Genomic DNA, 18,613 nt, shown 5'->3' on the forward strand with positions numbered 1-18,613 from the left:
ACTCTCCACAGCTCTGCAAATCAAGGAGGTCGTTGCCATTCTGCAAAGTGGGGACAAGCCACTGGATTATCCTCCTGCTGCACAGGTGTAAATAACTCTGCAGAAGCCATCTGAGAGAAGAATCAGATCAACCTACTTGCAGTAGATCTCAGAGGATAAACCGAAGTCCTGGGGTCTCCCTTTTCCTTATACTAGCTTTGTATTGCTACAAGGCTGTTGATTTCAGTAGAGCCCTTGATCTAGCTAAAGGGCAAAATGTAATTTACTCTCCCTTATACATTAGTCTGAATCTAGCACAGCTGTTCATCGAGAAAAACGTTACCATGTGCCTTCAAAAAGAATGCATCCTGTTTTAACTGAGTTAAAAAACATTTAACCTGTGTGTGAATAGACCATTATGATAAAAAACAGTTACTCATTTCCAGAAGATATCATTATTTTCTTATTACAGAGAGGCTCTGAATGTTTGGAACTGTTATGAATCAGCTGTAGGGTTGATAATCAAATGCAAGAAATAGTCCTCTTAGAGCTTTCAAACAACTCCACCCATCTCAATTCATTCACCAGTTACTACATGGACGAACTGCAGGGTAGTTACTTTCTCTCTATTTGAGTCTTTAATGAAAAAGGAATCCAGAACTGCAATAATGAGTCTTTAAAAAAATTGTTTCTCCCTATCGTTTATACTAGCCTCTGTGAAACATAAAACTGAAATCTATTTCCTTAACTAAACTGTGTTTTCCTCTAATCTATTAGGCAAGCATGCTGGTTTGTTATTTTTGGGTGCCTCAGTTCTGGCTACATGGCACGGAGGGGGAAAATGAGCACTGAATCATTTAAAAACCACATGCAAAGATTCAAATAATTTTTTTGGCAAAAATATAATGCAAAGAAAGTTTGCCATCTTCAGTTTTTCCTTCTATAACATGCACTTAAAACTCCAACTTTTTCAGTCTCACATATATGGTTATTTCTAATTTCAAACAATAAAGATGAAGTTCACAAATTTAATTTGTAAAAGAAGACAGTTATCAAACAACAAATTTAGAAAATGCTGGGGCAAGGTCTGCTAGGGAAAGACTTTCAAAAAAGAGGTGAAAACCAATGAACTGAAATAAGGAGACAACATTTTTTAAAATAACTTGGTAGGTCATCTATTGAATTGTTTTGAAGTCTGACCTTTTTTGAAGTGAAAACCAAGTTTATAGTCCATTTATTCAGATTTTAATTGCATTGATGTGAACAGAACTATACTAATTAATTTATTAGTTTGACTCAATGGATTAAGTTATCTGTAAACGAGCTTTTATGCTGTTGTAAACCCACAGTCTGCATCCAGAAATTCTCTCTAATTTTTACAGGGACTCTCCTACTCCACGTAAAAACAAGAGAAAGTGAGCTGTGCCAAATACTATTTTGCTACCATCACTTTTTATTGACAGAAAAGATTTTTATCTTAACAAAGTGAAGGAACTGCTAACTTTATCTTTGATGTAAAATATTTTCCCATAATAATTTTCTGTCACCTTTATCCCATATCTCTTGTATTACATATACATTAAGGAATTTAAAAGCTTAACAGATATTTTCTTCTATGATGATTTACATCCAAACAAGTTGCCCAGGGAACTTTCTCTCAAACTGAAAACCTGTTTCCAAGGGCAGATATTTATATAAAAGCCCCCATAAAAGGTTGTGGAAAAGCTACAAGGTTTTTGCTGCATTCCTGTTTTGAGAGGGCCTATGCCCAGCATACCAGAGAGACGTGCAAAGTAAGATCACTCCATTAATATTGCTACATCTGGGCACTTAATTCTGCACTGAATTTTATCAGTGGAGCAAAGAGAAGTTAAAAATCTTCCTAGACCATAAGGATCTTTAATGTGAAAAAAATTACATAACGTATGTATGTATGTGTATATATATATGTTTATGGTTATATAAAAATACAATTTTTTTTTTACTGTGCATTGATTCTGATAAGGATGTTTTTTAAGCAGTGGTTTTGAAGAGCAGTTTGGGCTGAAAAATCTGTTTCTGATTTGGAGTGTTGAGTGCCATTTATATAAAGCCCGCTTTGGGCTTTTTGCCTAATGTTAGCAGATCCTCTATTCTTATTCTTATCTTAGGACCTATTCTTAGGGGACAAATGTGCTCTTTACCAAAAGCAGCAAGAATTAGCATCCTCCTTTGTGTCAGAGAGAGGACAAAGAGTAGTCAGCTTACCCTGCTACCTCTCCAGGTCAGTACTGGGCTACCTTAAGAAACAGCTTGGTGTTACAGCCACTACTTATCAACCAGTACTTACTCTGCGGCCAGAGAAATTGAGTCTCCAGGGCTGCCAATCAAGCCTACACGGACAGAACGATCATTTTTAATAAATGTATTCATTTGATTCATTTCTAAATCTGAGCAGGGCTGTGCTTTGGCAGTGGAACAAGCAATCTGCTCTGGGAGAAGCCTGGATTCTTGGCGGGGGGTGAATCAGAGAGGAGAAGGAATGTGGGAAAGTTAATTTGCGTGAGCTTTATGGGTCTTATCTGCGATAGGCACCCACCTGCCTCCGCTTCTAGGCAAGTCATGATAAAAGCTGAGTTCACAGCTATCTAACAGGGAGGACAGTAGGAATCAACTGTCCCTCACTCTGAGAGGAAGGCAGCTTTGCGTTCACTTTCAAAGACTAGTTTGTTATATAGGTGAAGGGGATTCTTTCAAGTGAAAAAAGCCGCAACATGCCTAATCAATATATTGGATAACCAAATAACTGCAGAGTAGTTCCTACTAGGGTTTCTGAAGCTGGTAAGCTGGTAATCAAGTGAGAACACTTCACTTGCAACATGCTCCTGAAGATCTTCTTAAAATCCAGACCATCCAGATGGACAGTGACACCCTGGGAGATTTTAGCTGGGTATCCGTGCAACTATTTACAGCACTGGTAGAGACTAAATTGCAAGTAAAAGCAGTATACCCAAGAGATAAAATTGTTGAGAGTCCCAGGAAATAAAACTGTTGAGGATCACAGTGGATTAGACCAGTCTTTATTGCTTTATTTGGCTATGAATCTCTACCCCACTTTTGCCCTCTCCAAAAGGATGGTAAGCAATTTTGGTTCAGTCCAGGAGCTAGGACATACATAACAACACTTGCTAAAAAGTGATTCCCTTCTCTTACTGACTTCGTGAGAATAGAGGCCCTGCAGTCCTAGAAAAAGATCATAACTGATAATTATCAGAGAGGGTCCTATTGTCACACCATCATCACAATCATTATACACCAGAACACCATGGGAATTCATGCAGGAAGTACAACACACGTTGAAAACCCATTCTGTCACGTAAAACCTGAGAGAGAGGAAAATTCCTGCCTAAGACAAGCAAACACACAGACACAGGACAGGACATTACACCTACCCTCCGGGCAATCATTAGACTAAAAGTAGAGAGATGATGCAGAACTTGTACTTCTGAGACAGAGCCACTGGGCAAGGGGAAACAGCACTGAACCTCTGGTCATCTGGTGGGTGCCATGAGCATTTCTCCAGCTGCCTTTTTCACCCTGCCACTTGCAGCTGTATTTTAGCTAGCGAGAGGAGGGATGGACCAGGAGAGACAAATTCAGGTGTCAACCACTGCCGCCACTTTTCCTGCCTTTTGGACACCATTCTAATCATGTTCTCGCAACAAACTTTGGTTGAGAGCTTACTTTCAAACACTGTGTTACTCCTATGAAACATTATTCTTTTTTAGCAACAGGTGAAATATCAGACTAATAAAATATTTTAGTAAATATTTTATTCTTGTACCAGAAGAGTTATGTGGATCTGGCCAAATTACATTTCCTATATAGCCAAGTAACCACAAAATGGTGATAGCTGGATGAAACTCATCAACCCAAGATCTGGGAAATTTCAATTTGACAATTGCAAGGGAAAAAAAAAAAAATCCCCTGTGTTTTTCATGTTTAAATACGACTCAAGCTGAGAAAGTCTGTGCAGATCCCCACCAGATCGATTTATTCTCATGCTCTGAAATGTCCTATGGATTCTATTAAGTTTATCTTTACCATCAGAGGAAAGGTGGACCACTGTAAAATTAAAGAGCTCCTTTCTGATCTGTCTCATTAAAGTTTTGCTCCTATTGTGAAGTGTGAGCAGGCATGCTTTTAATAGTTTCAAATCTGTGGGCAGAGCTTATCAATAAACACACACTCATGGGAAAGCCATTCACTCTCCTTTTCATCTGGGAGCTGTTAGTTTCTCTTTTTATGGTAGTGTTTATATCTGTTCTTAGTTGCCAGTGCTCTTCCACATCTTCCCTGATATTCGTCAACCTGTAGAAAATGCTCTATAAAATCCTACAGAGCTCAGTATGGTCTGTAAGAAACCTTAATTCCCTAGACATTTCTCTACTTGGATGTACTTTGCAGAGCAGAGTACCGTTCCTTTTGATAAAAGTTGGAGCTAACTTCACGAACAGGTCTCTGTCCGGGCGAGGAGACTGATGATTGTAACTTACATACATTTTCTGTTTTCGGAAGGTTTTGAGATGAGGTGATTTGAAGGCTTTTAATGAAATACTCTAGCTGCCGACAAAGGCAGCTTAACATACCAAGGCATTGAATCAAAACATCTTGTTCATGCCTTGAATGGAAGGAAACTATTCACACGTTGGTTGTTTGGGAGTAGCTGCTCCTTTAGCTCTGCTGTGCTACAAGCCCCTGCTTTCGGCTCCAAAGTCTGAGCTACATTCATCACAGTACAAGTATGCAGCTCAGTGACAGAGTGCAGCCAGGGGGCATTACCAAACCAAATGCAAAACAAAGGCGGGAGTACAGCTTAAACACAGGCCTAGCTGGTTCTGATAGCATCCTGCAGATAATAAGGCCTATTAAACCCCTTTAGCAGCAAAATCTTTATCTTCATTCCACAGACTAGTCCTTTGTCTTCATCCCACAGAAACAGTTCAGGGCTTGGTGGGGAGGGTCCTGCTCCCAGCACAGGGCAGAGGGGAAACACTACAGGGGAGGTGCCATTCCTCACTTTATCACTTTTTTGAGGCAGAACGGCTGCTTTTTCCGCTGTGGCAATCGCTCATTTCAGAGCTGACAAGCTGGTTCGTCTAGGTGGAGCTACTGGGTGCCCCCGCTGTCTCGCTGGCAGTTGTTCAAGTGAAGTAACATTACATTCCTGCGATGGATGGCTGGGAGAGGCAGCCTTCTCCGTGACATTGCGTCCGCATCTCCCCGTTGCCGTGTATCCTGCCTGGATAGAGTGACAGCCATGGCATTCCCGCTGCAGTCCTGCCGTGCCCCAGAGCCCTGCCCAGCAGTTGTTGTAACTCAGTCCATGGGATCTTGCAGGACAATGGAACGAATCCAGGTCTCTGGAATGCGCTAGGAAATCTCTGTAGAAGATGAACCTCTCAATTTTTTGCTGATGGTTTTCCCCAGCATAGTTGGAGCTGCTTACTGGGAATGCCATGGGCCTGCTGGAGCTAATGGTCAAGCCTACACAGACTGTGCAAGAGCCTGTGCCATGAGCTGTGTTTTAAACCTCATGGCAGCTTCCTCAAGGAACACAGTGCATGCATAAAAGAGTTTATTTGCAGACACTTTCAGATTCTTATCTTTGCCAACTTGTGCTTGCAGGACCGTTTTCCTCCAGCATTGCTTGATTGGAAGGACATGACTCCTCCACCAAACTGCCCAGGAGGGTTTGGGTGGTGGGGATGATTACTCTGAACTGCCACAGCCAAGCCCCTCACACTGTGCAGCCCTCTACACTCGTGTGTTCCTAGTTGTTCTTGTTCATGGTCTTTACACTTAACCTTGGCATTTACACTTAAGGAAATTCACAGCGGAACCCAAGGTATGGTATTAGAGCAGATGCTCTTTTCTGTGTAGCCTCCAGACAGCAGTTCTGGACAAGAAACCTGCCATGGTTTGTTTCTTTTTAACAATAGACCTTGAAGCATGACAGTATCGCTAGGCTTTTAGTCCTCTTTAATGTAGCATTAGGTCACCACTTCCATTTGTAACTCGAGCTGAGGAAAAAAACTCTGGGGGAAACAAAGAGAAATAGTGAAACATTTCAGGCCACTGCTGAGACTGAGTAACTATTTTTGTGCTTGTACATATCATTTGCACAACATTTTTAGTGCAGGGATCGGCAAATTCTGTCTTGTCAAGCCAATTGATGCAGTTAGAAGAACACAAAGATCTGCTTGTGGATTCAGAGATCTTTAGCACAGCTGATTTTGGAAAGTGATGAAAATAGTTCTTTTAAGTGACAAAAATTCATGTTCGTATCCAGAAAATGGTAGCTGAGATAGAAAAGGTGGTCCTTTTGCTGTCATTGTAACTTTGACTGTGAGGGCTTTTAAGAAAATCTGATTTAGGCCATTTTTCAGTCATGGGAGCTTTAAGAAAACCAAACCAAGAATGCAATAGCTTATATGCTTGATGACACTGCCTAGCTGAAGTGACATTTTAATTAGCTGGTTGATCTACATTTATTCATCAGTCTCCAGTCTTCTGGGATATCCTGGGAAACCCAAAGAACTCACTGCAAGGTGCATTAATTTAATAACTCATCAAAATAATAGAGACAGTGGATTAGGATGGGTATAAAAAAGAAGCAGACATGGAAACTGAAGCACTGAAGTTGCCAAAGACAAAGTAAAATGTTTGAATTGCTGTGCCTTTTTGCCCATAACCCTGAAGTGAAAAAATTCCCTTAGTAAACTAAAGTCAGGTGAACTTACCTATCTGAAAAAGTGCTCTTGAGAAGCCAAGTTGAATGCCAAGCATGTGCATAGCGTTCCTATTATCAAGTGCTTTCCTGAACTGGGAACTACGATTTTAAATATTCTAACTATTCTGAATAGTCCCTATTTCAAATATAAGAAGTGAATCAGAAGGGGCTGCGGGTCTTCGCAGCAGCACTGCTCAGGCGGCTGAGAGCTCTGAGGGAAGAAAAGGAATCCCAGTAATTGTGATACCTGCAAAGGGGGAGAACAAACTGCGGGGGAAAAATCAGGCATTTTGAGAAAGGGGTTTAATTTTAAAAATAGGAGGAATTATGGAGCAGTGCATTAGGAGTGACTAGCCATGCATGCATGAGAAGTAACAGGCCCACGACAGGGTGCCTGAGGGCACAGGGACAGACAGATCAGCAGGTACAGGGACCGATGGCTGCAGGAAGAGAGGTCTGATACAGGAGCCAGCGGAAGCTGTCCATGACAGCAGCGATGCTCAACCTTATTTGCAATGAGACATAAGCATGTGAGGGAGCGCTGTGAAAACTGCTGACCTACATGTATGAATTCTTTGCTGGGTCAAACACAGTGCCAACAGTGACAATGATATTAAATTATTATTATTGTTGCTGTTTGTCTTGCAATTATTCACTCCTCCTTCTCCTTATTAACAATACAAATCAGGTTATGTGCCCAGAGTGTGCTTCACATTGTCAGAAAAGACCTGAGCAAAAGATGTCCCAGCCTTGCCCACATGTTAAGGCACGAGTCTTCTATCTGGCAGTGGGCTCAAAGCTATTCATTTCCACAGTACTGCACAAACAAACAGGACTGTTTGTTTCTTATGAAAGCTAAGAAATGGTAACTAGCAAACACCAAAATCCTAGTAAAGAAAAGGTACAGGTTGTGACCTTCATATATTAACAACTAATAATTAATGAATGAGCAAAGCATACAAGTTTTCACCTGTGGACAGATGTTTACCACAGACCAGGTTTCTGTATAAGAGAAACTAGTTGTTGAACTGAAATTAGATAATTCATGCCAGTCAGTGCACGGCAAGAAGGAACCTCTTCTGGTTGAGGATACTACCTGAGAATGAGCAATATTTAACCTGCATCTTTGTAAAAAATATGTGCATTGCAACCATGGCTACTCTTGCCAATTTTGACTGAGCTACATTAAAATTCCAGGGAAAACAACACAACAGTAGCATTTTAGTTCTCTCCAACAAAAAACAGAACAAAATTAAATAAAAGAAAACAAAACAAAGCCACTTTTAATGGGAAAGATAATGCCTAAGAAGTTAATGCAAAGAAAAGTTATATAGTTAAAGATAAGAGCAGATTACCTAAATTCACTACATTCATATGCAACCATAACTTTAGTATAAAATCTTAAAAGGCAGAAAGCCCAAATCTAAAAATTGCAGAGAAAGGGATATAATTTGTAAACAAGGAAGCTGGGATGATCAGCAAAGGACGTTATAATTTCTTTTTTTAACAACATCTCTGGTATTCTCATTTGCTGTTTTACTTGATTTTAAAGTATAAATCATGGTAATTTTATATGCCAGTGTCTCAATTAAATGCTAGGTTTCTCTTCAGTTTATACAATACAGTAAAGCACAATTGACTTGAATTCAATGACACTGTCATACTTTAAATTGATTATAATGTCTCAAATGTGAATATCAAAAAAATAACTTGGTTTTACATTTTTGTGGTTTTACCCAAAACAGTCCAGCTGGGTTGCTAGATTAAAGATAAAATAATTTTTTTTTTAAAATTACATTTAAAAAAGCAAATACAATTTTCAGTCTTATAATATGAAAATGTTCTAGCCTATATAACTCCTACTGCCTATTTTCAAAAAATTCCCTTGTTCTGAAGTCAGTTCAGTGGCTATTAGAAGTAGTCACTGATGTAAATTCCATCTTGTTTATGGAAACATTTTGAACAACGCATTGATTGTCCAGAGTTTATAAAAAAAGTTAAAACCTATAAAATGTTGGCATCACTACTATTTGGGGCATGAGAATGACATGCATATAAATCATAGTTTATTGGCACAGTCTTTTACACACAGAAAGAAGGCTTTGCTGAAAATGGAATTCATTGATGTACTGTAATTCCCCTCTTCTATAGATTTGTTTTTAATGTATTCTGAATCAGAAAAAAAATCTGAAGAAAATTTTAGTCTACAGTAGGAATCAGGGGCACAAGAAGTCTTTTATGACATGGGTTAGCTATGGCAGAGGGGAGAATTAATATACAAGTAGGCACAGTTTGGGGAAATCAGGATGGATGCGAAGCCTCAGTGTGAAGCTTTGGGAGAGGAGGTCATTTGTGTAGCTGATGTCCCGCCATGCAATCTCAGCCACATCTGTATTAGCCCTGAGGACAGTAGTCTGTTGCTCCATTTTGTAGGAAAGAGTCCTACTATCACCACTTAGGAGAGGTAGCAGTTTACTAAAGGCTTTCACAGGAGGACTCTTTCTCTTCCTGCCCATCATAAGATGGGTGAAAGAGGCCTTTTATGCAACAGATTTGCATCTTAACAGACAGGGATTTTTTTTCTGGTGACAGTTTGGCATACCTTGATCCACAGCCCCTCTAGCAAGGGAAAGGAGAGCAATCACCTGCCAGTACTTGGACAAGCATGTGAAGCCACCCTTGTGCCTCATACATCACTGCGTTGCATGATCAACAGCTGGTGGAAAACAAGAAACTTTTCTCCTGGTCCAGACCCAGATGAGATGTCATCCAGGCCAGGTCTACCTCTCTACATCCACGCTGAACAAGACTTGGCAGTGTCATTTGTTGTTTTAAAATGGCATCCCAATGGGAAATAAGTGTTCAGGTCTCACCGTGGGAAGTGATCTAATTCTCTTGGGTTTTATGAGTAGCCTGTTCTTAGCAACAGGAATATTTTGAAGGTGTTGGTCACCTAATCATTCTAAGCATCCTTTGTTTAAAACATCTAATTTTAAAAGTTTTACCTCTGTTAGAACCTGTTGGATAGCTGCAGTACCCTAGACTCAGAGTCACCTTCTCTGGATGGTGATAAATCCACTGCACAAACTATACAGGACCATTCAAGTCCTGAGAACGGAGCACCCCATACTTGCATTGCTCCAGTTCTAGACAACTAAAATGTCACTGAAGTTACACCAGAGTAAAACAAGAGAAACAGAAGCAAACCAGCCCAATAATTCTCCCAGATAACCCTTTCATTTTTCTTTTTCAGTAGCAAAATTATTGGCAGCCACCAGGATCAATGCTGTAATTAGCCTTGAAGTGCTGCACTGAAAAGCAAATGCTCTAGCAATCCAAGCAATATTCTGTTAAGTCATTCTACTGGATGGCAGGGCTTGTGGGTGGGATTCTCCCAAGTGAAAAATACAGCAATGCCACAAGACTAAGTCCTTACTATTTCTTGGAATTTTAGTAACAGCCATAAAATTCGCTGTTGGCACCTGAATCTTTAGAAGCACTAAGTAAATTAAACAATCAAGCCTCAGTCCAGCAGCTCTTCTCCTCATATGATGCTTATTAAAATACATGTGGTGAAGAGCTTCATTAATAGATTCCAGAATTTTCAAGCAGAAATGCCTAAAATCAGATTCATAAATCCACATCTAAATTTTTTAACAAGGTTATGCTCATTTTCCAATTTTCTTGAGCTTCTGAAAATTGCAAATGCTAGAGCTTTTGAAAAAAAAATCAAGCCAATTTATGCAGGTCTTTAATCTGAATCAGGGTCTGCATTAAGATCATTTTCTAGAATTGTCTATCATAGGCATCAGGACAAGTCTTGTGAAGGCTACAGGAGGTATGGTCTGGCAGCTCTGATGTGTTCTGAGTTGATCCTAGTTCTCTGGAGCTAGGAGAGCTGATTAAGATAATGTACATGTGGCTAATGAGGATGCCTTCTATTCTATCAAGTTGGGAAACTTGGCCCACAGACTGACGTGGGTTATTCCCACTGGAAGCACACCATTAGCATTCATCTTAACAAAGTAAGTGGTCTATCACTTATCACATGGCATAACTCTTTCAAAACCCTGCCTGTACTAAATAATTTCATCTTCAAAAAAGTCAAGGAAAAAATAAATGTAGGAGATCAGAAAACTATGAAGAAAGGCTAGCAAAATCACAGCCATTTTAACAAGAGCTTGGCAACTTGTGTAAGTTAGAGTGATTGCATACATGCGTAAGTTGTGCCAGCTTGTCTGCACACACAGCATGTAATATCCACATCCAGAAATGTTGTGTTCCAGCCCAAGGATTTTTCATTTACAGTAGACAATAAATGAGTTGCACAGTTCTGCTTGTGGTTGTCTTCTCTAGTGTTCAAGCATATTTTTAAGCCAGAGGATCTATTTAGGAGAGGCAAAACTATGTATACTAATGGCAGTTGCAGAACTGGGTGTGAGAGGGCTAGACAGCCTGATGGCTTGAAAAAAATGGAGCATGGAGACAGGAAAGAGACATAGTTATCAGGACAAGGACTTGTGCATGTATTAGAATAGCCTGTGCCTCAGGGATTGTGTAATTCAGCCACACTGTCCTCTACTGGCTAAGCCCAGATCACTGAAAACGGTGATGTATTCATGCCATTTTCATTCTTCAGTGCCCAGTTTAAGGCATTTCAACAGAATCATATTTTCAAACAGCCCGTCTCCTTCACCTCATCTCTCTCTGCCCTCAACACTTTTAAAACCCAAGAAAGCAGAGTCTTTATTACTATCAAAGCTTCATGATGTTTACTCTCCGGCTCTTGTCTTAAGAACTCTGTCAAAGAAAGGCAAGGAAGAGTTTTGAGATGGGGAATTTCACTCGATTTAATTTATTGCCTATTAATGAACTTTTAATTACTGATTCTGATATTTAAAAAAAAATAAAACCACTTAGGGAAAAACACCTCAGGTTCCCTCCGTGCACCTCTCCTCCCTTCTTTCTGGTCTCCAATCCCCTCGCTGTGGGCTATACTCAGTCCCTTTGGGGAGGCAAAGGATGGCGCAGGAAACGGGGGTCAGCAGATGGTGGCTGCTTTTCAAAAGAAGAACTTCTTGTTTCATACTCAATTGCCCCGGGGTGGGTTCCTCTACCAGCTGCCGACCCATCAGAGTCGAGTCTCCTCCTCTCTGCCCCTGCTCAGGCGGCTTTTCTTCCTCTGGCCCCTCCTCGAGATCCTATTTTCCTCCAGTGTTTCTCCTGCTCTGCCATCTCTCCTCTTTCCCTCTGCTCTGGTGTAGTCTTCTGTCTTTCTCCTCCTCCTCTAGTGATTTTGTCTCTTTTTCTCAGCATTTACCACTCTTTCTTAAACACGCTTTCACAGAGGTGCCAGAAACTCCTCCGAACGGTTCAGTATTGCAGGTGGAGCTGGCTGCAAGTGGCTGCGTCCAGCACAGGGTGGTCCATGACCTCCTCCCACAGTGACCACCCCACAGCCACGCTGCTGCCAAAACCCTGCCAATTCTGCCCAATGCACACCTCAAGCCCCCCTTGGTAATCAAAAAAAATCTGGCCAACTTCTAGTTCTATATTTTCTCCAATCTGGGGATTTTTTCCTTCACAAAAGCCCTTACATTCCTGGATATGAATATTTCTGGTATCTTTAGAAAGATTGGCCTGATGAGATCTGAGATAAGGAATCTAAATGAAAGCAGGCCTTTCTACAGCCGGACAGTGCATGTCCCCCAGGCGTGCTGCTCCGGAGGGCTTCAGCTTGCAAGCTGACTGCTCTGTGCTCAGCGTGGTTCCCACAGACACCAGCAACCTGTATGCTGCTTTCAGGTTCTGGACGACAGCTGAGACCAGCCGAGCCTCCGGGAGATGCTGATGCTGATGCGGATGCAGAGGATGAAGATTCTGTGAGTTTTTTTAGAGTTGTTTTTTTTTGGGATGGGGGTTTGGCAGTTACCGTGTTAAAATGGGATCTTAAATATTTTGTGTATAGCTGGGTCTTGCTGGTGATTTTTTTCCCCATCAAAAATTTATTTCTGCTTGGGATTCTCCTGCCAGGTCAAAAGCCAGAATGATGCTTCAATATAAAGTGATCTGCTCTTTGCCATGATTCAACAGCATAAGTTTAATACCAAGACTTAGCAAACTATTACATGGCTGTTGACTACAGTAACTTTTCTTTAAAGCTTTAGCCGGTTTAGGTTCCCTATCATTTGACTCCAGAAGGAAGCATGCCAAGTGCTTGTCAGCAGAAATTCCTGCTGGGACTCTTCCATGATTTGCTTGGTTATAGAGGGCAATAAAGTTTGAAGCCACAGAATGCAAATGTTAGGTGTGCAAATAAAGCAGGGGAGTGAATTTTTATTGCCTTTTTCAATTATTACTAATTGATCTGTCAGTATTTTCAGTCTGTTCAGCCCATAGATGCATACAATTCATAAAGAAAACCAAAATCAGCATACGATTGCTTTTGTCTCTCAGGAGTCTGTCCCTTGTGTTCTTGAGTTACATCCTTAAATGAGAATTGTATTTGTTCTTGACCTAAGGAAAGAGTTATTGGTTATTCTACATCCACCGTTACTAATGAAAGATTTGTACACAGGAGGAGACTATGCCTAAGTAGAAAAACTCTTCTAAAAAAATGGGTCATTGTTTAATGGTGGATGTTCCTTTCCCACCACTCATTTCTTTTCCACAGGTTAATGAAGTGGCAGTAGAAGACATCCGTCCAAGGCCACAAGGATCCTCTCCAGTTTATGAATATTCCATAGAAGAAGAATATTTAAAGGCAAGACACTGAGTTTTCATGCAAGCATGGCTTTACCAAGCCTCTTCATTCAAGGGGCTTTAGCTCCTACAACTAGCCAACACCCATATGTCATGTAACAGGATGTTGTTGCAGCCATATTGTCTTCCTGTCCCTACCAAAAACAGGGCCATGTTCATTGATGGTTTTATATTCTACCGGACTTGTTGCGGCCATGTTCTTGTTTCTTGGCAAAAAATGCATTTGACTTCATTCTTTAAAGGACCTGGGGCAGAGACTGTCAAGAAATCACAATTCTTTTCCTATTAGGATATTTAACTGGCTTGAATCTAACTAATACATATTTCAAAATTACCTGTACCTCTTGGTTATTCAAAAGTAAAGATTTAGTTAGTACAGTCATGTTAAGATAAGTAGGCAACAGTTTGAAATTCATGCTGAAGTCAAAAAAATGAAAAAAATGCACCTTCACAAAGATGAAAGCATGAGAAATGTGCTACATGAGTAACACAGAAAAGCTCCCAATGCATTAATACAATAGGTTTCCCGTGTTCATTTCATGCAAATTTTGGTACAACGCAGTGAGGCCTTGGCATCTAATTTACTACTGGGAATAATATAGTTAAATCATTCACATTGTACATTGCACTTGTAGATCCCAATCTTGCTCTGTTGCCATTAAAGTCAGCCTCATCTCAGTTCTTAGTCTAAACTAGGCATTTTAACTGATGTAGGACTTTTGTTGTACTTTACAACAGCACACTTCTGAACACTAAATAATTGCAAATTATTTTTCAGCTTCAAGAAGAAAACAAAAAATATTCTACAGACAAATCAAAACAGAGTCATCCGCAGGTCAGTCTAAAGGCACTCAGTAGTTTTAGGCATGTGGTTTGCAAAACAGTAAAGTCCATCACAACACACAGACATGGATGAGTGGACAGAGGGAAGGACAAATAGGCAAAGAATCACTGTAGACTTGTTTTAACTAGGAACTTCACAAATTGCCTAGTTGTGGCACAGTTACTCGTCCTGTTTGGGGTCCTTCCATAATTCTTTTTAGCATTCTTTAGCCTTCTCCAGTTTGAGTACAGTACAGGATTAGCTCTTAGTCTGACTTTTCTGGCCCATTGACTCTAATTCGGGTGCTTAACATCTTCACAGAAAATACAGTCTTTTAGTCCTAAAAGATTCCATATGTTTCATGTTTTAAAATTACAACCTATTTTCCCTATGGCCCTGATCCCGCATAACCCTAACACGTGCTTAATTCTAATTTAGAACAGAATCAAACCCACACTGAAAAAGTACATTCTCTGTTTTAGATAATTTTTCTTGTGCTACTGGAAATATACCTGTGAAGACTAAATTTTTTATTGTAGAATAATGTAGAACACTTTGATACAAATGAATAAAAATTATAAATTCACACCTTTTTCTATGTCTAGGAGACAATGGAAGTGACCCTGAAAACGGAAGTGGAAGCTGGTGCTAGTGGTTTTAGTGTGATGGGTGGAGGAAATGAAGGAATATTTATTAAAAAAGTACTTAAGGAATCTTCTGCTTCGAAAATATTTAGTCTGAGAGAAGGTACAGTCTGATTTTCTGTTTTTCTTTTTTTTTTTTTTAAATATGTCTTAAAATAATCAGGTATGTAGCTGTGTGTGCATATAGATAGCTACCTGATCTGTCATCTCTTTAGGTAATAGAAATAGTAGATCCCAAACCAACTAACATTATGTGTGAGCTTAACCTTTCCATATTAATAATTTCAAAGATCCGTTTCTTAAACAATAATGAAATGTGATTTTTTTTTTTTGTATACCATAAAAAAATTACCTAATATTCACTGAAACAGTGAAAAAGATACATAGAAAGTAGTGTATACACAACTAAAATGAAAAAAAACCAACCCAACTCATAACATTCATGAAGAACCTGCCTTCGATTCTTTCACAAAATAGTATGCCACAAAACTACAATAAATAATGATTTAAACAAGAACAAAAGTCCAGAGTCTAAATACTGAAAAACGTAAGAAAAAACTTTGTTACTGTCAGGGTAGTCACACACTGGAACAGGTTTTCCAGAGAGGTTGTAGAGTCACCACCCTTGGAACTGTTCAAAGCTTGACTGCACATAGACCTGAACAACTGGCTGTAGCTGACCCTTCCCTGAGCAGGACAGTTGGACTAGATGATCTCCAGAGGTCCTTTCCAGCCTTAACTATTCTGTGATTCTATTATGTGAACATCGTTTTATATTTTAAATAAGTGGGATGTGATAATTATTTTTTTTAATGAGCATTAATTCAACAGAATCTGAAAAACTGCAGGAGAACACAAACTAATTAAAATTCTGTCTGATTGCACTTGCAGGTGATCAGCTTCTAAGTGCTACAATATTTTTCGATAATATCAAATATGAAGATGCACTCAAGATTCTCCAATATTCTGAGCCATACAGAGTCCAGTTCAGCCTCAAAAGAAAAATTGCTGGGAAAGAAGAGCTAGAACACATTCACTCTGCAGCCCAGTACGAAAAGGAAAGATTAAGCCGGGTAGTTATTTGATTAGTTTACAAAGTTTGGATAACACTGTAGTAATGTGCTGTGTGGAAAGAGACCAGAAAATACACACTTGTGTCTTCTTAAGACCTAGGCATGTGTTTAAACTTACGAGGATGAATATTCATCAGAAGAAAAAAATCCCAAACAGTATTTGCAGCTTTATAAATATCCTGGGCAGGACTACATATTTTGGATAAAGCCACAATCTTGCATTAGGGTAGAAAAACATTCTTCTCTAGAGAGTCAGCACTTTTTTTGTTGTTAAGTGTCCACTGATAGAACAGGCTCAGATAAGCTCGATTTATAGTCGATATTTTCCAAAACGTAAAATATCAATAAAGATTTTTCTCAAAAGCTCATCAAGGAAATTATCTCTTAAAAAGATGTGTTTAATCACTGATATCTCCACAGACATGATCTGCTCATAGGTCTCCATCACATTCAAAATTATTATTCTCTTCATAAACATATATATAAATATTATATATATTTGTACAGAGAGAGAGATACATACAGAAACCTCTATTTACTGCAATGTTTTGCAAAGAACATAAACCTTCAGAAATCCACATATTACAGTCATACAATCCATTTGTTTTATGTAATTTCTGCCTGAATTATATTCACCGTTTTCAGGAATTTTTTACATAACAAGTAGATACTGTGAATAAAAAGCACATATTTCTACATATTTTATAGTATGTGTTTTATTTTATGTTGCATCTATATTTAGTTTACTTTTAATCTTCTGACTACTATTTGTTCTTTCAGGAAAAGGAACTCAGTGAGAGCATTCCTGAAGAAACACTGCATATTTCAGGAAAAGCCATTTCAGAAGAAGACAGGGAAACATTAATTGTAAGCCAAAGGGTAGGAAGAAGCAAGAGACCTAAAAAAGATAGATTATCATGGCCAAAATTCCAGTCAATTAAAAACAAAAAGATACTGGGGCACAGAAGATCTCATAGTACATCAGATGCATATGAGCCTGCTATACAGGATATTTCCCCGACAAGCACAGACACAGAGTCTCAATTTCAACAAGAAGTCCATATCAAAGAAAAAAAAGGAAGCCAAAAGAAACTGAAGTTCCCTAGCATTGGATTCAAAATGCACAGGTCCAAACAAGAAACACAAGACAAGCAAAAAAAAGAAATAAAAACTACACTGTTATCTGAAAGCGAAAAAATACCTAAAGATATCAGCCTGGAAAATCCTGAAATACTAACAGTTGAATACACCACATCTCCTGCTTATGAAATTAAAACAGGGGAGGTACATGAAACTGTAACAGAAGATTTAAAAGATATGAAAAATGGCATTCCATCTCATGCAAAAAAATGCCCTGAAGTTGAAATAAGCATTAAAAAAGAAAAAGACAAGGAATCAACATCAAAATTTACTGTACCTGAAGTACCAGCTATAACAACACAGATATCAAAGCCCAGTTTAGAAACACCTGCTCTCAAAGAAAGCCCAACTAAACAAGCCTCATCAAAATCCCGAAAAAAGAAACAGAAAGGAACAGCAGATAAAACAGAAGGAGAAAGTGAAATTAACATAGACATGACGGGTCACACAGCACAAGGATCTATACAGGTAAAAGGTCTAGAAATAGGCACTGCTAAAGCAGAATTACACACAACATCTGACACACTGGAAACAGGAGAAAAACAAGCAGAAGACGACACACACATACTAACAATTCAGAAGACAAAATTTGGGATTTCAATGCCCAAAAGAAAGGAGCCAGGGACTGAAAACACCAAACCGGGAAGTGATGTTCCACATTCAGTACCGGAAACACCACCTGATACAAGATCAGAGGATGGCAGGCATTTGGATGTGAAACCTCAAATGCCTGATGAAGAATCAGAAGTGTCTACCTGGAAAATACAAATGCCATCATTCAAAATGGCCAAAACACCTAAAGCTGACATGAAAACACCACGAGAAGAAAGCACAGTTGAATCACAAGATACTGTAAAAAAGGCACAGGCAGAAGAAGATGGCATGCCCACGAGTGATAAAACCTTGAAGATGGACGTGGGCATGAAGGCAAGAGAAAAGGATATAGAGGGAAAAGAAAGCAAATTCAGACTGCCAAAGTTTAAATTACCTACATTTACCTGGGCAACTACAAAGGATGAGACAGGGCAAATTGAAAGTCACGTAAGCAACAGGGAAGGAAAAGGGCCATCCCTAGAAGCAGGTGCAAAACCAGACATGAGTGAACCAGCAGAACAAATGAAGATTCCAAGTGCTGAAATTGAAATCGGGATCTCGAAAGGAAAAATCAGTGAAAAGGACGTAAGAAAATTGACAGAAGTCCAACTGCCAAGTCTTCAACATCTAACTGCAAAAAAGTCCTCAATGCAGAATCATTTGGAAGAGGCAGAAGTAGAAATACTGATTACAAAACCTGATATTGAAATACAAAAGGGTGAACTCAGTATATCATCAAAGAAAACAGAAGAAATGGCTCAAACCCTGATGGAGGCAGGGGAGGGCGCTATGCCAGCCCTCAAAGCCGACATCCCCGGCACCAAAA

The 18,613-nt window shown here is 39.4% G+C and overlaps 1 protein-coding gene across 1 annotated transcript in view; it reads left to right on the forward strand.

Annotated features, from left to right (window-relative positions):
* The window catches only part of LOC103900956 (protein AHNAK2), a gene marked incomplete at its 3' end in the record, with an annotated part of 33,084 nt that extends 14,579 nt beyond the window's left edge, over positions 1-18,505 (forward strand). The window contains exons 2-7 of the mRNA XM_019472700.1: positions 12,529-12,633; positions 13,425-13,514; positions 14,292-14,348; positions 14,942-15,083; positions 15,872-16,053; positions 16,834-18,505. Coding sequence (XP_019328245.1) covers positions 12,544-12,633; positions 13,425-13,514; positions 14,292-14,348; positions 14,942-15,083; positions 15,872-16,053; positions 16,834-18,505 — 2,233 coding nt within the window. The remainder of the gene's footprint in view (positions 1-12,528; positions 12,634-13,424; positions 13,515-14,291; positions 14,349-14,941; positions 15,084-15,871; positions 16,054-16,833) is intronic.
* Between the last annotated feature and the right edge of the window lie 108 nt (positions 18,506-18,613).

The sequence above is a fragment of the Aptenodytes forsteri genome, unplaced genomic scaffold (assembly GCF_000699145.1).
Source record: "Aptenodytes forsteri isolate BGI_AS27 unplaced genomic scaffold, ASM69914v1 Scaffold1301, whole genome shotgun sequence".
In the NCBI taxonomy this organism is placed as follows: Eukaryota; Metazoa; Chordata; class Aves; order Sphenisciformes; family Spheniscidae; genus Aptenodytes; species Aptenodytes forsteri.